Source organism: Macaca thibetana, chromosome 6, assembly GCF_024542745.1.
Source record: "Macaca thibetana thibetana isolate TM-01 chromosome 6, ASM2454274v1, whole genome shotgun sequence".
NCBI lineage: Eukaryota > Metazoa > Chordata > Mammalia > Primates > Cercopithecidae > Macaca > Macaca thibetana.
The window spans coordinates 48,086,397-48,106,415 of NC_065583.1; the positions used below are offsets into that span (position 1 = coordinate 48,086,397).

Genomic DNA, 20,019 nt, shown 5'->3' on the forward strand with positions numbered 1-20,019 from the left:
CATTACATAGCTGGGCCGTGATAGAGGGAGAACTGGACCTCAGACCAAAACTGTGTGATGTTGGGAACACGCTGGCCTATTCACTGCTGCATCTCTAGCAATTATTAAGAGCACAGTGCCTGCTGCATAGGAGGGGTTCAGCAGCAGGACAATCTGGGAGGAAAAAACAAATGTAATATCTCTTTCTTCATGTTAGCCTTCCATTATTCTTCCCCTTTTCCTTACATTTAACTAACTTCATCCTCAGAAAAATCCCCTCTGTCACCTCCCCCAGGCCAGGAGAGATCACAGAGGCATGGACAGGACACTGTTCACCTAAGCCAGGAAGGCCCCTGGTGCCCACGCAGCCAGAGCAGGAGGCAGGGCCTCAGAAAGGCTCCTGGCCATCAGCCTGGCCTGGGTAGGGGCTTCCGCCTAAGTTTCCTGCCAGACTGAGGCTATGGTATGACCATTTATGGGGCCCTAGTTGTTACAAAGGTGTTTCTAGCTCATTCGGGAATCAAGACTGATTTCAAAAGCTGCTGATGTTAAAGAGGGACCCAGAAAAGTTTGGGAGCCCCAGGCTTGGGGATGGGATCAGTAGGGGGAAATGTCTTGTTAGGGAGAAGGGACCCTCTGGGTCCAGCTAGGTCAGGTAGGCAAATGTCACTTGGGATTGCCCCTGTATGCCCAGAACGTCTTAAGATTCTGTAGTTGGAAGAGGGAAGATTCAGGAAAGAGGAAGAAAACCTTTGCTGTTTCACAGGTTGTTGGGTCTCAACGGTGGGGGGTTTCACCCACTTTGTCCCCAGGGACAGCTCTCCTGCTGTGGTGTACCGGCCCACCTGGACTCCACGAGCAATGGCCGCAGATTCAGAGACCCCCCCCCCTCCGCTCCCCGTGCGCCTGGAGAGCACAGCCTTGGGGAACCTTGCCCGGAAAGGAGCCTGGAGGCGGGTAGAGGTGAAGAGGGGCTGTCACTTGCGGAGCTCCACGCTAGCCAGAGGCAGGAGCGCTACGCAGGCCCTCCTCCCGCCGGGCCCTAGATGGCCCCAGCACTCCCGAGTCATCGCGCCCCGCGTGCGCGCCCGCCTGCTCCGCGCACCTGCCGTGGCCGCCGCGCGGGTCTGACCGGCTGGCGGGCGGGCGGCGCGCACAGGTGGCGGCGATTGGGCAGGCGGGGCCCGGAGGGTGACGTCACGGGCTCCGGTCCCGGCGGCAGAAATAGGGCAGCCGCGGCGGCCGTGGCACAGCAGCGGGCAGCGGCGGCTCAGGAAGCTGGAGCCTCAACAGCCTCCAGCGAGCCCGGGACCCGCTGACCGCCCGAGAAACCAGCCGAAGGACGCGGGGCCAGGTTGCCGCCGCCGCCGCCACGGGGCGCTCCCTCCCTCCCGCCCGAGTCCGGCCACCTGGTCTTCCCCTCGGCCCCAGCCGTCTCAGGTACGCGGGCGCAGCTCCGGAGCGGGCGCGGGGAGGATGCCATTCCGCTGGCGCTGCCACCAGCCGGTCCCGCTGCGCCCCACTGGGGTCCCGGCGCCCGCGGCCCCGCATCTTGCTGCAGGGCCCGGCGCGGGCGCTTGTTTGTCCTTACTGCCCGCACCGGGAGAGCCAAGTTTGCCCGCGGGGAAGGGTCCACCGGGCCAGGGCTCGTTAGGGCTACCCCGGCCGAGGCCAGGACTCGAGGTAGAGGCTGGGACGCCGAGGCTTGTGGCCGGGGTCTGCGGTGGGGACCGGAGTGACCCGGTTGGCACGCGGGGCGCCCCGCAGAAGCGCTCGGGCCGAGCCCGTAGCTCGCGCCCGGCTCCGAAACCCTGCAGGCGCCGTTCTTGGGCTCAGGACCCCAGGCGGCCCCTCGGCCCGGACCCGGTGCCCTTGGCTCTGGGCTTGGGCGCAGGGCAGGCATTCTCAGCACCTCCTCCCCGCGGCTTTGCGGGGAAACTTGAGTCTCCTCGCTGCAGCCCAAAGGGCCCGCTGTGCCTCGCCTGGCCCCGGATACTCCGGGGTCTGCCGAGTGTGAGGCTGGGGAAGAGGGAATCTGTGCACGACCCGACTCCAGGCAGCCTGCGGCGCTGCTTGTGCGCAGCCGGCCGCGGTCCAGAGCGAGCGGCCCGGGGTACTCGCTTGAGGGTGTCTAGGGAGCAGTGTGTTGGGGGCGTTCAGCGTTCGGGCTGGGGGCTTGGTCCTAAGAGAGCTTGCACTGTGGATGATCTTCGCCCTCTTTGCGCCCGCAAAGCAAAGACGAGTTCTGAGTTTCGGAAGGGACCTGGACGAGGCAGGCATAGCACTCTGCTTTGGACGCGTGTCGCCTCGAGTTTGGGGACTAGCGCGGCGCTAGTCTTTGGGGCTCCCTGCAGACGACAAAGCGGCGCCAAACCGAGGCCTGCCACCTGAGGACTTTGTGCCCGCAACTCTTGCGGGAGCGGAAAGCCGCTGAGGCAGTGGGGTTTCTCGGTTTCCGGAGCGCGGCGAGCCTCCCGGCTGCGCGGCAAGTGCATTAGGAGTGCGCAGGTCAGCGGGGGCGTGCCCGGCGAGGTCGGTGTCGCGGCCCGAGAGCGGGTGCCGGGGCGCTGTCCAGCAGCCCCTGCTCGCGGCCGCGGGCCGCCGACACTGATGAATGGCGCGTCTACAGCCCGCCGGTCCCCTCTAGGTGTCGCTTCCGCCGAGCTTTCCGCCAGTGAAAAATAGCGCCGGCAGCTTGGTCTGTTCCCTTCATAAATTTGTTGCAAGCCTGTGCACCAGGAATTGTACTAGATGGGGCCCCCGAGATACAAACATCCGTCCAGGTTCTCTGGGCCAAACGTAAACAGAATTTCAATAGGTGGTGAAGTAACTGCCAGCCAAAATGTTCACCGGGAATGGGCCTGTGTCACAATCTGTGAGGGGAAAAGACAGATCAGGGAGCGACTAGGACTCTTCTTGAAAGTCCGAAGTTATTTTCCTACTGCCAAATTTAGGGGAAACCAAGGTTTTTTTTTTTTTTTTATAGTGTCTTCTTAATCCTGGGGGCCAGGTGCCAGTTTCTGTGGCTGCCCCTCTGGACCCCAGGATAGGCTCTGGGTCTGGGCAGTGGTCTTGTGGGGGGTCTACCTTGGAAGGGAATGGTCAGAGGCGTGAGTGATATGGCTTCTGAGTCTCCAGAGCCGCAGCAACTCTCAGGCAGGAGCTCAAGCCGGACACATGAGCAGATGCCCTGCAGGGCACGTGTCTGCTTCCCATCTTAGCGTTGTGAAAGGAGACACTGGGCACTGCAGCGTCACTAGACCGTTTCTGCCATACTCTGCTGAATGTTCGCTTTTTCCTTCCCATCCTGGGGAAAAAAGGCACCACCCTCTCCCAAGACTTCAGACTGAACCAAAGTTCACACAAGAAAATAGTCCACTTTGATGTAATGTATTAAAATTGCTCGTTGGAGTTGTCCTAGTGCTTTTTTCTCTCTTAGAATTTTATGATCATCCTCAATTTTTGTTGATTCCAGGAAAGCTCTTTTTCTTCTGGAAAAGGGCCAACTTGTTTTTCTGGGTATTAGGAGAACTTTTATCCTTTGGGCTGTGCCCTGGAGGTGGGTGAGGGAAGAGGAGGTTGGATTTTTCCACCATGACCAGTCAGTCACTGAGGACGTTTTTCCCTTTTACTAAGGGTTGTAGGATTTTTTAAACGTGAACTTCACGTTATGATCTTTTGTTTGATTTAACACTATATTCAGAGACTGGCATTAAATAGTCATTATTTAATAAAACTATCTTAATTCCTAAGCCTTGTTTGAGTGTTTCTCTGCAAACTCAACCTTCTTGAGTTGCTTATGTGTGGTCAGTCATGTGCTTCCTAGCTTAATGCAATTAGATATTTCAAGAGCACATCTTGCTTTACATTTTCTGTCTCAATGCATAACATAAGGCATGGAACTTCAAATAAAATAGAACTGCAGTCAAGAGAATGTGGTACTTAAGAGGTATAACCTGAAGGTTGGAAGGATAAAGGTTATTGGAAGTCACATGTGTGCCTGTGTTAAACTTCATAGTAAATAGGAATATCATAGATTTATACATGGCACGTAGAATAATTTAGGCATCTAATTTATCAAGTGTTGGGAAAGAATTAACTAATGATATAGAGTAGATAATTAATAGGAAATGCAATTTAACTTCATTATGGCTTGCTGCAAGGTTAGCTTGCTCTATTTCCATGCCTAATTTCCCTGGGTTGGTATTTTAGGGACTGTCTTAGGAAATCTGTATTGCTTTCTTTTTTTCTAAAACACTCACAAATCAGAACTAGGGTCCTAAGCCTTTGAGAGGTTCCCATACAGCCTTACAGGTTTCAGGTTGAGGTTGATGTGGCTTTTTTTTTTTTCCTTTTAAATTTGAGCAGACATGCAGAAGAGAATTCCAGGGTTTTGGTGCTCCCAGTTGATTTTTATGTGTCGATTGCCAACATGCCATGAATAAAATGCTACCTACAGTGTGTGTGTAGGGCAGATACTTTTTCATCTGGAAAGGCTGAGAATGTAGATGCTTCAGGGTCACAAATCTGACTGTTCTCTTCAAGGCTGGGTGGCATTGCTTGGTTCTGCCAACTCATCTTTGTAATTTCTGGTCCTGTTGGTTACAAAGAGAAGCCATTTCTATATGGCTAATCCTTAATGGCTAGTCTGGTCAAGTTACCAAGTTCTGGGAGAGAGGCGGAGAGAGAATGGATGAACAATGCCACCGAAACTCTGAGGGTCAGAATTCCCACTCTTCCCAAGACGGCTGGTTCCTGGAATAGAAAGAGAAGTTTGTATTAAACCCATTGCCAGTTTAATGGAATTGCTTCTCTCTGGCCTGTGAACTTGGTCAATAAAGACAGCTTACATTCCTGTGTGTGTTTTCTGGGTGGGGCAGATTTTGGTATTTTCATATGAATACCTATTTCTCCCTAACAATTTGCATTCCTATGTCATGCTTTTCTTTAAAAAACAAGTCAGTATTTGGAATGTTACATCATACTAACCTGTAGTACCTCTGTAATTCTAAATACAGATAAATAATAACACACATATTAGCTTATTTTAGAACACCTGAAAATCCTGTGGTTTTCACAGGGAGGCAGACGATCTAGTGGAGGTCCTTCAGCGTTAAGAAAAGCAAAATCTGCCTATCTAAACAGAGAATGCAAACTTCCATTCTAGATGTAAGTGTGCGATAATATAAGGAACCAAACAGTTGCCCTGGGGGCAGGATGCCTGGGTTCCAGTCTAGGCCTGGCCACTGATTTGTCGTCGAACCCCGGTGGATTCGTCCACCTTCTGGTGTTCTGGTGTCCTATCTATGCGGCAGCCAGGTTAGCACCAGATTCTCCTGACTGGGGGAATGTCTGTTGAAGCTCAGGTAGGAAACCACAGGGGAAGCAATAAAACACCTCCCTTCCAAACAAGATGGCTTAAGTATCAAGTCAGTGTACTTTATGACTTGTTTGGAACAAAAGGTAGTCTCAGCTCTTTATATATGGACAATCCTAGGTAGATTTATAATTAATACTTAGGACTTAGCAAGGATTGAATTAAACTTATTAATCTAAATTGATCTCAAAAGGAGCTCTAGGTTAAAAAGGGAGATTTGTGACCTTATGGATGGCACCTTCCCAATTCTATAATGGTGAGATTCTTGCATTTGCCTCTATCTGAAGGCCAGTAGGGCAATTTGAATTGAGGAGTAATTAATTTGTTAACAGAGCTACTTCTCCAAAGTGACTAGCCTTATGATGCCGGCGCTTTCCGTGAGCTGAGGGGCATCTGCCTGGGATTCTGTGCATCTTTTCATGGTTCCCCTCCCTCCCTCCCTTCCTTCCTTCTACCATATGTTTTTCTTAGCCCATAAATAGAGCAGCAGTGAGGACTGAGGAGAGTCTGCCCAGGGGCCCCCATCCCAGGGTAAAGTGTGGGAATTAAGGGTGAGCAGCTTGGCTGTTTCCCCTTGGTCGGAGCCATGAGGAGGAGAGCAGCTCTTGGCAGCTTTCAGAGGAAAGGAGAGTCTCGGGGCCAGGGCCTCCTAATTTACTGTCTCTAGATTTTCCCCATTATACTAAAAACAACTGTTTATCAAAACAAAACAGGCAGGACAAAACAAAACAAAAAAGACAGGCAGCAGCAGTTGAGAGTTAAGAGAAGAGATGTCGTGGGTCTGCATGCCTGACTTGGAATCTCAGTTTTGCCACTTGTTTGCCACATGGCCTTGGCAGAGTCCTTAACCTCTCTGTGACCCCATCTCCTCTGTCATCTGATTAAGGGATAATCATTGCCCCCATCATGGAGTAGAAAAAGGAGGGTTATGAGTTAATACCTGTGAAGTGTTTAGAACAGTACCTGACACATCGTAATTGCTATATAAGTGTTATCCAAATAGATAGTCTCTATTTGATTATTAGACAGATAATCAAAATTGATTTAGACCCAATATTAATTCTTTTTTATGAACTGAACTGTCATAAAACTTGAGCTGTAAATTTCCAGGCTGTTGGTGCTGTAGATGTAATGGATTGTCAATCACTGTAAGTATAAAATGACATCTAAAACACATCCACAGTGCAAATGAAATCACAGCTAGTGGTAGGCAGACCGAGCTAAACTTTACAAACAAGCTGCCCGGGAGTATTTCAGTAGTTGGCCTGGTTCACGTGTTTCCCTGTTTCCAATTAAATTCTTACAGGAAATATAAACACAAACCAGATAAAACTAGTGGCAACTCCAGGCCAAGCTCCAGGCTTGGATCTTGGGCTTCCTGAAACCCAACCCAGAAACCAGCAGTCTTGGTGCATCCTCTTATGAACTGATTTGGTGCTTGCCAAAATCACAGTTGAAATGAATAGATTGTATTTTAATGCTACCCATTAGTACCAAAACATAAAACATAATTGATCTTAGATTACAAAGCAGATCAAAAGTTAAATACCGGATTTTATGGCTTGTATATTTCATACCTCCAGGAGTTGACATCTGTACATTAACTAGCATAGATTTGGATTATCTTGCTGTTTTTAGTTTATGTGAGCTAGGAGGCATGGAAAGGGAGAAAAGTAGACCTTACTCTGTAAGCAATGTTTGATAGTAGGTAAGTAGGAAAAAATTAATCAGAGTAAGAAGCAATGTCTTTCTAGTTCTAGCTTAAATTCCTATGGCTGGTTTTTGAAAATTTGAAAAATCCACTAACTGTTTTCTGCAGTCTCTGGAAAGTGACTCTGTGATCAGAAGAGGATCACTTACAGAGAATAGAGAATTACCTTGTTTATTTTTAGAAAAATGGGTTGCAGCCGGGCGTGGTGGCTCATGCCTATAATCCCAGTACTTTGAGAGGCCGAGGCAGGTGGATCACCTGAGGTTGGGAGTTTGAGACCAGCCTGACCAACATGCAGAAACCCCATCTCTACTAAAAATACAAAATTAACTGGGCGTGGTGGCACATGCCTCTAATCCCAGCTACTCGGGAGGCTGAGGCAGGAGAATCACTTGAACCCAGGAGGCGGAGGTTGCAGTGAGCCGAGATTGCGCCACTGCACTCCAGCCCAGGCTACAAGAGTGAAACTCTGTCTCAAGAAAACAAGAAAACAGGTTGCAGTAAGGAGAAGACATTTTTATTCTCTCTTAGTCCTGAACATGATTTATTTTTTTTTCCTGCTCTTCCTCCCTGTAAGATTTCACACATCTTAGGGAGACCGCTGGATCAAGAGTGCAGAAGCCATTGGGGGGCGGCGGAGGGGGTGCTGTGACTGTCGCAGTCCTCACAGTCGTCTCCCGGGTGGCAGCTGAAGTGGCACTATTCCACTCAACTCTGCCTTCTTCAGAGTGTGGGGCAGGTGCTGATGGTGAGACTGTGACCTTCAGATTGTATTTACTGGCCACCCAGACTCTTTCCCCAGTAGCTCAGCTTTGTCAACAGATGTCAAAGATGAGTGACCGAAGAAACAGATATAGGAGTGGGAGCTTATGGAAGCTTTTTAAAACAAGCAGACACCTTCTGTCTTTTTTTTTTTTTTTTTTTTTTAGGCGGAGTCTCGCTCTTCACCCAGGCTGGAGTGCAGTGGTGCGATCTCGGCTCACTGCAAGCTCTCCGCCTCCTGGGTTCATACCATTCTCCTGCCTCAGCCTCCCGAGTAGCTGGGACTACAGGTGCCCGCCACCATGCCTAGCTCATTTTTTTGTATTTTTAGTAGAGACAGGATTTCACCATGTTAGCCAGGATGGTCTTGATCTCCTGACCTCATGATCTGCCTGCCTCAGCCTCCTAAAGTGCTGGGATTACAGGCGTGAGCCACCACGCCCGGCCACCTTCTCTTAAAAGATAGTCATACCTTATAACCTTGCCTTTTCATGGGCCAGTGCTAGAGTCCCACAATTTTGAGTCTGACTTTTCCTCCGTGTGGACATCTCTGTCTCAAGCTGGAGACATAAAGCAAATGTGGAGAGGCAGCTCTATTTGGATGTGGACGGCAGCCAAACGAAACCTGGAATGTGGCAGGAGTGTAATTGTTTGGCAGCCCTGGCCTCAGCACTAGTGACTGTGTGACAACTTCCACCCCGCATTGTCCAAAGTAGGGATGCTCCGAAGCTGTTGCCTATGGCAGTGAGCAGGGGTGGACTGCCAGGTCCCTCAAACACCCAGTTCTTTCTGACTTGGATGTCTGCTCTGGACCAGCCCTAGGCCAGTTCATGCTGGGTGCTGGCCTCCAAGGAGCTCCGGTGTCTTTAACTTACCAGCCTAGATCAGGATGCAGTGTGAACCATATGTGATTAAGCACTAAATTGTTTGGTACGAGCAGAAATCAATAACCCCTAAAGTTTCCTTGAGTAAGAGTTCTAAGTACTGCATAATGAGCTGTATCTGGTTATGTTTCATAATCAGAATACTGAAATTATGGTTGGACTGTGTTCACAGTAGAAAACTTTTTCCAAAAAAGTACAGCTTATTGGACAAGTAAGATAGTCTGTGTCCTCATTCCTTAGCACAATGCTTAGCACATGATTTGGACTTGAATATTTGTTGTAGCTGATCCTTAGTTTTTTCATCCATGTAATTATTTGATTACCTTGAATTGCTCACTTCTTGTCTTTTAGGACTGTTTACAATAATGTTATCTAGTGAGCCTCAGGAAACACCTTAAAGGCTATTGAAATTCTGTTATCATTTGATGCTTGGATTCTGCTACAAAATGGTTGGTCTTGAAACTAAGATATTAGACCTTATGATGCCATTTTGAAGCTGTCTTATAAACTGAGGTGTCGGCTGCAAATGAGGTGCCAGAGATGTAACAATTCTTAATCATCGTTTCGTTTTTTTGAGACAGAGTCTCACTCTGTCACCCAGGCTAAAGTGCAGAGGTGTGATCTTGGCTCACTGCAACCTCTGCCTCCCAAATTCAAGCGATTCTCCTGCCGCAGCCTCCTGAGTAGCTGGGATTACAGGCACCCGCTACCGTGCCCGACTAATTTTTGTATTTTTAGTAGAGACCAGGTTTCACCATGTTGGCCAAGTTGGTCTCAAACTCCTGACCTCAAGTGATCCATCTGCCTTGGCCTCCCAAAGTGCTGGGATTACAGGTGTGATCCCCTGTGCCCAGCCATAATCATAATTTCTCGAGCACTAATTGTGTGCCCAGCCCCAAATGCTTTCTGAGGAAACTAAGGCATGGCTATATGGCAACCTAATAGAGGTGACCCAGCTGCCTCACCCTGGTTTGTTCTTGTAGATGTAATGGTAGGTGGCATTTCAAATGGGTTTCTATGTAACAGATAGCATTTATAGAGTTCTTACTATATGCCTGACACTAACTCCTTCAATCCTCACAAAAGCCTTTTGAGGTATGTATTATTGCCATTTTAGAAATAAGTAAACTAAGGCTCAGAAGTAATATAACTTCTCTGAGGTAGAACAGAAGTTTGGTGCCAGGATTTAAACCCAGGTTTATCTGATTCTGGTGAACACACACTAACTCACTGTGACTTACTATATCTGTCTCACAATGTTTTATTCTCAGCATTTGTCATTTCTTCAACAGACTCAACAAAATGAAACCAGGAGGCTTTTGGCTGCATCTCACACTGCTCGGAGCCTCCCTGCCGGCCGCGCTGGGATGGACGGACCCAGGAACCAGCAGAGGCCCGGATGTGGGTGTGGGGGAGTCACAGGCAGAGGTATAGTCAAATCCCCGCTGGCATAACGTTTCAAACTGATTGCTCTCCGATGTTACAGTATCTGATTTCCTCTCCACCTTTAGTTTAGATCAATTAGATCACAGAGTGAATTAAAATTGCACTTCCTTTTTGGTGGGGGACAGAAGGCCGCAACGTGTGGATACGGACAAGAGGTTGATAATACGACGTGAGTGATGACTCTGAAACCTCTCAGATGCTGAAAATGTATTCCGAAACCAAGCTTGAGTTGCCTGGTTAGTCTCTACAAAGACCCTCAAGAGAATGGCCTTTCTGTATATTTAATAAAACCCTGAAAATGCAGAGTAATTGGTGGAGTACACCCATGTGAATTAATGAAGTATTTTAATTATAAAATATATTTGAAAAGAAATGGACTAGTTTTCAGGTATATAGATAAAAAGCACCAGGCTGAGAAAGAACTGGCAAGTGGAGGTCCTAAGGGAGAGTGTTTTAATGAACAGATAAGAATGATTAATGGCATGTTAGGTATATATAAATGCTTCTAAAGTGCTTGAAAAACTTGTTCTCAAATACCTCCCTGGAGAGTCTGGATGTTCTGCTAATTGCTTAGTGAACCCTGGTCTTAAGTAGTAAAGAGGATTCCTAAGCTGCAACCTGGCCCTGCCCAAGGTAATAGATCCCATGAATTTGGGGTTTGTGGGCAAAATGTATTTTTCTGCAGAAAATGCTTTGTGTGTGCTGACCCTTAAGAAATGGCTTCACCCTTCCATTAAAACCACCTGGGATTTTCTCTATGCTGTGACGAATACTCATTCCTAATAGGGAGCTTTCCAGGGCGCTTTTCCTCCCATTGTCTTCCTTGATGCCTGCCGTTCTCTTTTTCTCTGTCCCTGTTTCCTGTCTCGCAGAATGAGAAATAAAAATTACCTCAAAAAGTCAACATTCCCGGAGAGTGAATAAGGTTACTCAGTGTAGGGTAGGATTAATGCATTATTTGATCAAAAGACATGATTTCTCTTTCATTATTACTTAATTGTAATGCAATCCCAAAACTACCAGCCTTAATCTTTGGGGAGCTTCAGAAGTAATTTAATGTACACTTTTCCTGCTGAAGTTAGTGTGCCTTCCTTTTGTGGTGAGCAGATGATTAAATAGAAACACTATCTCTGCCATCTAAATCCATGAAGGACGCGACTTAATGCTCTTCTGAAAGAGTCTGGAGGCTGGCTTGCTGGTGAGAACAGCAGTTCCCTATGGGAACGGCTTTATCAGCACACTCATATCCATACGAAGAGAAAATGATCACTTAAATCCTACACATATATTGTTGAATATTTAATAGCAAAGCAAACAGACAAACACACAGTAAAGCTTAGTCTTCCTACTATTGGGGCTCATCAGCCCACTGTTTTAAACCACTTATTTCAAATAAAAGTGTCAAGTCAATTAAGGTGGGATTTAGCTGGAGGTAAGTTGAAGGTAAGTTAATATCAACCCAGGGCCTCTTTATCTTAGCTGTTAACACCCTACTTCTTTGTGTGTCAACAAGAAGGAGCACATGCCAGTCATTGGGAGGAAGTAACGCTTTTTGGGGGTTGTTATTTTGCTCCCCTGCAACCCCCGCTCCAGGGTAGCTTTTGTCTTCCAAGTCCAGGAGTGTTGCTGCTTTAGGAAAGGAAAGTGATGACTGTGTAGATTCTGCACCACAGGAACTATTGCCCTATTGATCATATATATAGTTTTTTGCTATAGCTTTTGTTTTTGCAATATTGTAACTTCTAATCATTGAAACTGTTTCTATCAGTGATTAAATGAGATGATAATGGGAATGGACCTAGGGCATAGGATGGCCTAGGTTAAATGTTTAGCTGCAGAGAACAGAACACTGCCAGGTACGGTGGCTAACACTTATAATCCAAGCACTTTGAGAGGCCGAGGTGGGCAGATCACTTGAGTCCAGGAGTTCAAGACCAGCCTGGGCAACATAGCAAAACCCTGTCTCCACTAAAAATACAAAATTAGCTGGGTGTGGTGGTGCACTCTTGTAGTCCCAGCTACTCGAGAGGCTGAGGTGGCAGTATCACCTGAGCCTGGGGAAGTCCAGGCTGCAACAAGCCATGATTGCACCATTGCACTCTAGCCTGGGTGACAGAGTGAGACTATGTCTGAGAAAAAAGAAAAAAAGAAAAAGAAAAAACCTGAAGGAAAAAAAAGAAAACAGAGAGTGGAGCACTTATTTTAGTGGATTTATTTGCATCCGTTGCTCATACTCTGTGCATCCCTCCATGCACTCCCACGGCCCTGCTTACCAGGGGCCTCCTGCGGGGCGTGCTGTTTCTTCTTTCTATGTCTCTCCTTTCTACACCTGACTCTCCTCCTCCTTCAGGGCCCAGCTCTGGTTCTTAATTTTTCTTTAGAATCTTCTTGGACCACTCTTGGTCACACCTGGTCTCTTTTTCTGAACTCTTAGTCCTTCCTCTCTCTTTTTGTCTTCTTACTCTTTTATATTTATGTTAGCATATGGATGGAGCCTATCTTATTTATCTTTTCTTCCTCACAGTGTCTAATAATTTTATAAGCAAAATAGAGGTTCAATGCATTTTTAAGCCAATCGATATTTATGTGACATTTGGTCCTGGTCATAAAGTCACTCTGGTGCTTCCAAAATTCAGACCAGACCATCAGATATTTCAGCACAGGGCATACCTCCCTGCACAGCAGGTTCACTCCCACTGCGGAAGTGGATGGTTTCCCCAGCCAATCTGTGAGCAGCCTGCAGGCCAGGCAGGCTTGCATCCTAATATCCAAGATAGTCCTTGCGCGTTATAGTTTCTGGGTAGTTTCTTATTTGAATTGTAGCTTTTAATGTATCGATAACTCACAGTCCAAACTATATTAAACTCCTCTAGCAGTTTCCTCAGACAGTCTTATTTCCTGGAAGAATCAAAACCAGCAGAGTTTCCTGAGACTCTAAATAAGTCAAAAACCTTTTTTAGGAACCAGATAGTAAACTGTTTCTGTATGTTTCTTCCTGATAGTAGTACTTCACACAAATACTCATTGACTTAAGATTTTTAAAGTACTTAGAAAGCATTAATAAGATTTGATTTACCTTTAAAGTTATTATACCAATTACTTGAATGACCTAAGGGTAAATAGAATTAAATGACCAACGAGTGTGTGTGCGCATATTTTTAAAGCAATTATAGCAAGTGTTAAATTATTGTTTTATGTACAGAGACTGCAGTGGAAATAGCTTCAAGGAGTTTACCATTTTACAGACATAGATAAAAAGAAATACGGCTGGGTGGAGTGCCTCTTTCGTAAGAGTGGAGTGGCAGAACGTGCCCTAGAATACTAATGGAATTCTCAATTCAGAGGAAACAATTCTGAGAGGTACAATTTATTGAAATAATGAAATGTTGTTATATCCCCCCCTTTATCCTACACAGATGCTCTTTGACTTACAATGGGATTACATCCAAATAAACCCACTGTAAGCTGAAAACATCATAGGTCAAAAATGTATTTCATACACCTATGCTACCAAACATCATAACCTACTCTGTCCTGCCTTCAGCATTCTCAGAGCACTGACATTAGCCTACACTTAGGCAAAATCATCTAACACAAAAACTATTTTATAATAAAATGTTGAACATCTTATATAATTTATTGAATACTGTACTGAAAGTGACGAACAGACGGGTTGTATGGGCACTTAAAAGTAGAATTTCTACTGAATGTATATCATTTCCATACTATTTTCATGCTGAAAAATCCTAAGTCAAACCAAACCTAAGTCAGGGACTGTCTGTACGCTGGTCAAGATAAATATAGTAGTAAAATCAATATTGGTAGAATTTTATATTTCGGGGGGAACCAAGGAACCAGGAAGGGGTGAGAAGTGATATGGTAGCAGCCTCCAAAGAGCAGACCTGCTTTTGAGAAATAGGCATTTGTGGGAGCCCCCCACTTTTGGGGCCTGGGTGCTGCAGTGGCAGCCCCCCACTTTTGTGGCCTGGGTGCTGTGGCAGGAACCTCCCCTTTTGGGGCTTCGGTGCTGCCATTGGAGCCACCCCACTTTTGGGGCCAGGATGCTATTGTGGGAGCACCCCACTTTTGGGTCCTGGGTGCTGTGTTGCAGCACCAGCATCTCATCTATTTGCTGGGCTCTGGGATTGAATGGTGGCCGTTACATGGTCTTATACATCTTTCATGCATTTTACTGAACTTTTTCTAGATGACTCTTACCCATGGCATATACATAGTCACGTACTATATACCTGTACATGTTAATATTGATTCCTTCTTAAATTGTCACCTCATATGCCTCAGTGCTTATAGACCAGAGATAGGTTTTGAGCTCAGACACCATGGGTTTTCAGTATTTGCAAATTCTCTCAAAGTAAAGTCTTTGCAGAAGAAATATGTGGAGTGGTGTCAGCTAACTTAAACATGACTCACCGCCTCCCTAACCTCAGGGGTCAGCCTAAGACAGCATTGATCCTACCCTGATTGCCTGGCCCCTTCCCCTTGCTACAAGTGTTGACGACAGGCATGGCACTCCTGTCCCCACAAGGGCAACCTCAAATTGCAGCATCCTTAGATGCTCCGTGGCTTCGTTCTGCCTTGGCTGGGCATTCAGTAGTACTTGGGCTGCGAAGACTGAGCATTGATTTTTCCAAAACACTTTCACTGTTCTTGTGTATTGGTTGTCTTAACACTAGTGCCCCTCACCCCCAATCACCCTTTCTGATAAAGTTCTCCCCAGCACCCATAACCCTGACTGTGCTCTTTGACTGATTACTGGTGAACAGCTGATCGTCTGTAGGGTTTGAGATCTGCCCGTTGGTGTCTCTACTCACCCTGGCCCTCAGCTGGTTTGTGGGCATAAATAAAAGAAACTCTTTCTTTCCTGTGAACCAACGGGGGTCCAAGCTGGGTGTTCTTAAGCCTCACCTGCAGTATGTGTGCATCTCTCATGGCTTTTCTGCCGCATCACCCTTGTGATACTCACCATTGCAAATTCTAGCATTTGACTTGCTTTCAAAGAAGATGAGACTCTGGGCAAAGTCTCTCAGCAAGAGACGAGAATGGTCTTCTCCCTAGGGCTGTGGAGCCCTGGGATAACCAAACCACATACCCCTTTCAAAAGGATCCAGAATTTCCTCTGCAGATGCGGTGCTAGTTGACGTGGGGGCTGCTTCTCTGGGTCCCCAACACTTAGCCAGGGCTTTCTGCTGATTATTCTGAGTCAGAGGATATGTATATTCATTTTTCAGGTAAAACTGGCAGGGCACAACCTCCCACTTGTAGATGTTATCAGTACATTCATAATTTTCAAGGCAAACAATGGTAGCAGAACCTCCCAAGGTCTCAGGGATGAGCCCATTCCCAATTATAGAATGGGGTGTGCTGTACCCTGCTCCAGCACCTCTTGAGATGCAATGTGCTTGTGAATGGTCTGGGATCTTGTTAAAATGCAGATTCTGATGCAGCAAATCTGATGTGGGTCCCAAGATTCTGAGCTCCAGGTGATGCTGATACTTCAGATCCCAGGGGACACTGGGCAGAAAAGCCTTAGAAGAGCCTCCTGCCTCCTCCCGTGCACACACGCAAGGAGAGTCCCAGTTGGATTGACCCTGGCCTTTTTTTAGTTCTTGCTGACATGATGGTGCTGACTGCAGTCAGGAAAAGGAGAGAAATGGGCAGGCTGCAGGCATGCTGGAAAATAGCTTGATGAGACTCGCTTAGGGGGCAGGTAGGGGATGGGAAAGATGAACTTAACCTTGGTTCTAGGGTCATTTTCACCTGTTTTTAAGCAGCGGGACAGGTAACTCTAGCTCTCACAACCCGTGATTCCTCCCTGGCTTGTCTGTAGGTGGTTTTAAATTCTGAGAGAGGTGAGTTTAAATGCTGAGGCTTAGCCCACACCGCCTGCTCCGAGGACCAACAACACACTCACCTCTCACCACCACCGTGGCTCCCTTACTGGTATCCTGTCCCTTCTCTGCCCCCAGAGCCAGCCAGCCTGTTTTGGGGATGAGCATTGCTACGTTGGTGCGCTGTTTTGGAGTCTTTTTTTCTCTCTATCCTTGAACAGGGAAAGTCGCTGTCTTTGTTCTTTGTGTTCTCTCCACTGCTCCCAGCCAGCCCTTCCACACTGTACCAGTTAGTGCACTGTGTGCCTCTTTAGTATTTTGAGATCATAGTTGACAGAATTTTAATTGGCCCTGAAAAGTTCTATGACCCAGGAAAATGAGCATTTATGAGTTCACAGAAAACCATTATTTTTCTTCCTCTTAATTTAGCATTTACTCATCTAACTACTTTATTTATGCCTCTGTTGCTAAATAATCTATACTCCTCTAGGAAACTTCCCACCGTTGTAATCAGGACATCAGGCCATGCATTGTAAATGGGGCTCCAATTTCCATTTTTTGGGGAGTTGGCAGCACAGATCTGCCAAGTCCCAATCATCTGCTTGATTTATCGCCTATGCCCTGTGGGTTATTGCTCTTGCTTCCCATTTGGATGGAAGTAAAGGTCGTCCTTGTGTCAGGCAGGATCTAACAAGGCCCAATGAGTGGGCTTTACTCTTCGGGGCTGCCAAGCCAGAGCCATTGTCCTTCTGCCTCCATGGCTGTGGTCTCTGCCACTGGCTCCCGGGGTTTGTCTTGTCACCAGCCACCTGGGAGTTGGAGCATACTAGATCTAGACATGGAGGATGTGGGAGGATATGGGTCCAGTGCTCTGAGCAGGCGATACCGAGGACACTGTGGTGGGTGCTGGCACATTGGTGTTGAGGGGAGGAAGTGTGGCCAAGTGGCTGAGAAGCCATCTGTCCATCAGCCTCGCCTCTCTCTTGATGAGTAGCCATCCTTTGGGGCATTCCCTTGAGTCAGGAAGGTCTGGAACAAGAGAAACCCAATTTCTTTCCTCCTAATAAAAATCAGCCTTGTTTTACTCCTGCCAGGAGTGTGTGCTCTTGACAGAGGTGAAGAATGAGTGTGAGTGGCCTGCGGGGCTGGGGTCTTCCCTCAATCACAGGGTGAGTTTCAGTTTGATCTTGCACAGGGGTTGGGGTGGGGAGAGCTGGTGCTGCTGCTGGCGTTGGTCAGGAGACCCTGAGAGAATTGTCTTCCCTTGGTGGGTGGGACTGGTCGGTGGGCCTGGGCTAAGGTAACACCTGTTTACCTGCTTGATGCTGCATCTAGACACTGAGCCCTTGGTTTTTCTTCGTTTGTTCCAAGACGGCCTCGGGTACAAATCGAAACCCTTCTGGAGGGTTCAGCTGGAGATGGAAGCTGCCACTGTTGCTTTTGTTAAAATACTTTGAAGGTTAAGGTTTCGTGTTATTTGGGATCTAGATTGAAAACTGTGTGTGTATTTTTCTTTTTAAGAGTTGAGAAGGGAAGTCATATTCTATTTCTTGCAAAAGCCCTTTCCGGAGAATCAGTGAGACCACCAGCGAGCCTGTGATGCAGCTGACAGAAGCGCTTCCCGACCTGTGAGGGAGTTGGCCTAGCCTCAGAGGTGACAGACACCCCCAGCACAACCCAGGCTTCAGCCCCAACTGGGGGCCTGGGCCCCTGAAGCATGGCCTGTTTTTCAGAGGACCTCTTCCCCTGCTCAGGCTGAAAGTCCTCAGTGCTTCTGGTGGCCTGCTTGGCTGGTGGCAGGGCTAGCTCTCAGTGTAGACAGGCGGATGTGCGTGGCTCTCTAGGCTCTTGGGAGAAATGGCTGCTGTCCTCCTTCCCCGCCATGGAACCCTGTGAACTCTCACTTCGTGTGTTTTATGTTACCACTTTCTCCTCCCGCCATGGAACCCTGTGAACTCTCACTTCGTGTGTTTTATGTTGCCACTTTCTCCTCCAGGGTGTTTGTTGTTTTAAAACCCCATAGTTGATTTTTCCTGTTGAGGCTAAATCATTTTGCCTGCCACCTGTCTGTGCTGCTGCCTAAGGCATCCTCGGCCCTGCCTTTGCTTCTACTGAACCCTCAACTCAGAGGGTCCGGAGGCTAAAATCTGTTTGTTCCCTTGCCAGCTGTGGAGCTAAGGGAATCGCCCTCTCCAGCCTTTAGGTTTGCCACAAGTGAAATGCCAGCGATAACAGCACCATTTTCAGGGTTGTCATGAGCACTAAGATGGTACGTGAGGTGCCCGGAACAGATTGCCTCCACAGAACATGGCAGTCAGAGCTGTGGTTTTGTGATTGTCATCCCAGAACCTCAGTCGGTGGCTGTCAAGAAGACTGTGTGCCCTTTGTGAGCCACAGCCTGATATGTCAACTTCAGCTGCTGCAGTTCTTGTCACTGCTGGCCATGGCCACATACCATGTAGCAAGGCAGCCCTCAGGGTGGGAGGGTCCTCTTTTCAGTGGAGTGGTAAATACCTTGGGACTGGGCCCTATATCCTCAGTGTCCAGAAAGCCTGGCACACAGCAGGATGTTCAGATATTTGTTGAATAAGTGAATGAGTCAGCCATCTTATACTATTCATTTTGTCATCATATGGGGTTTGGACAAGGTGTCTTGAGTTTTGGGACCCCTTGCATAAGAAATCCCAGGAAATAGTCACTGGACTGCCTTTGGCCACTTCTGGCAGAATCCCATCAGTTTCAAATCTTCTTAACTTTCTTCTTGAACCAGGAGAGGCTTCAGAGAGTCCTATGGGCTGTGTGTAGGAACAGGTGGGACCCTGACTCAGTTGCCATCTCCTTCCTAGAATGACTTTGAGGGCCTGCTTGGCTCTGTTTCCTCTGCAGAGGCCAGCATCACTGGCAGCCAGCCAGACCCTTGCCGAAACCATGAGCCCGCAGAGTGAAATGTAAAGTCAAACAAATGCAGGATGCTTTGTTTGTGCTTAGAATTTTCAGGGTCAGTAGAAATAGTCTGTGGCTCCGGGGTAGGTGGTTGCCAGCCATCTCCACAGAGGGAAGAAAGGAGCAGAACTTCTCTTTTAAAATGTCATTAAGTAGGTATAAGACCCTTGATGGCTTTCCTTAATGCCAGTCTTAGGACAATTGAACTGAAGGCTTGTTTGAGCTCTGCTGTCATTTAGAGCTTGCTCTCTAAATAAAGAGAACAGAAGTCTTTTTCCATTTATTTCCCTTTCTGGCCTTGCATTTAAAACGTCCTTGAAAACTTTGGTCTCTGTAGAAAAGACGTCAAGTTTCCGCTGGTTCTGCTGATGCCACGTTTTGAGTGTCCATACCAGGTAAGTAGGCTTTCATGTGGGGATGCCGGGAGGTATCGAACGGGAGAGGCCTGCCAGGCAGATACTCTAATTGGAGTGGCTCTGAAATACGCCCCATGGTGCCTCCTCTTCCTCCTCTGCTGTTTTCTGTTTGGTTGTTACTGCTGTTCTCATATTAGCATTTGAAGAGTGAAGAGCAGGCTTCTGGCCGGGTGCAGTAGCTCATGCCTGTCATCCCAACACTTTGGGAGGCCAAGGCGGTCAGATCACCTGAGGTCAGGAGTCTGAGACCAGCCTGGCCAACATGGCGAAACCCAGTCTCTACCAAAAATAAAAAAAAAATTAGCTGGGCATGGTGGCATATACCTGTAATCCCAGCTACTTGGGAGGCTGAGGCAGGAGAATCGCTTGAACCCAGGAGGCAGAGGTTGCAGTGAGCCAAGATCATACCGCTGCACTCCAGCCTGGGCAACAGAGTGAGACTGTCTCAATAAAAACAAAAACAGTAGGCTTCTCTGCTTCATGCTTGAGTGTTCATGCCTGGCAGTATGGCTTAGGATCATATCTTTGTGTCCTGAAGCAGAAATTACCATTTGACTTTCTTGTATCCCTACCTAGAGGGTCTCTGAGCCCTGGACTGGCTTGGCCAATAGGGACCTCTGGTTTACTTAAATCTTAGTAATCAACAGACATC

At 47.5% G+C, this 20,019-nt stretch overlaps 1 protein-coding gene across 3 annotated transcripts in view; it reads left to right on the plus strand.

The window, feature by feature from the left end:
- Window positions 1-1,101: 1,101 nt before the first annotated feature.
- The window catches only part of FSTL4 (follistatin like 4), a 412,553-nt gene continuing 393,635 nt past the window's right edge, over window positions 1,102-20,019 (plus strand). For all 3 annotated transcript variants that reach the window (XM_050792758.1, XM_050792761.1, XM_050792760.1), the window contains exons 1-2: window positions 1,102-1,419; window positions 10,006-10,141. In XM_050792758.1, coding sequence (XP_050648715.1) covers window positions 10,016-10,141 — 126 coding nt within the window. In that variant the 5' untranslated portion in view covers window positions 1,102-1,419; window positions 10,006-10,015. The remainder of the gene's footprint in view (window positions 1,420-10,005; window positions 10,142-20,019) is intronic.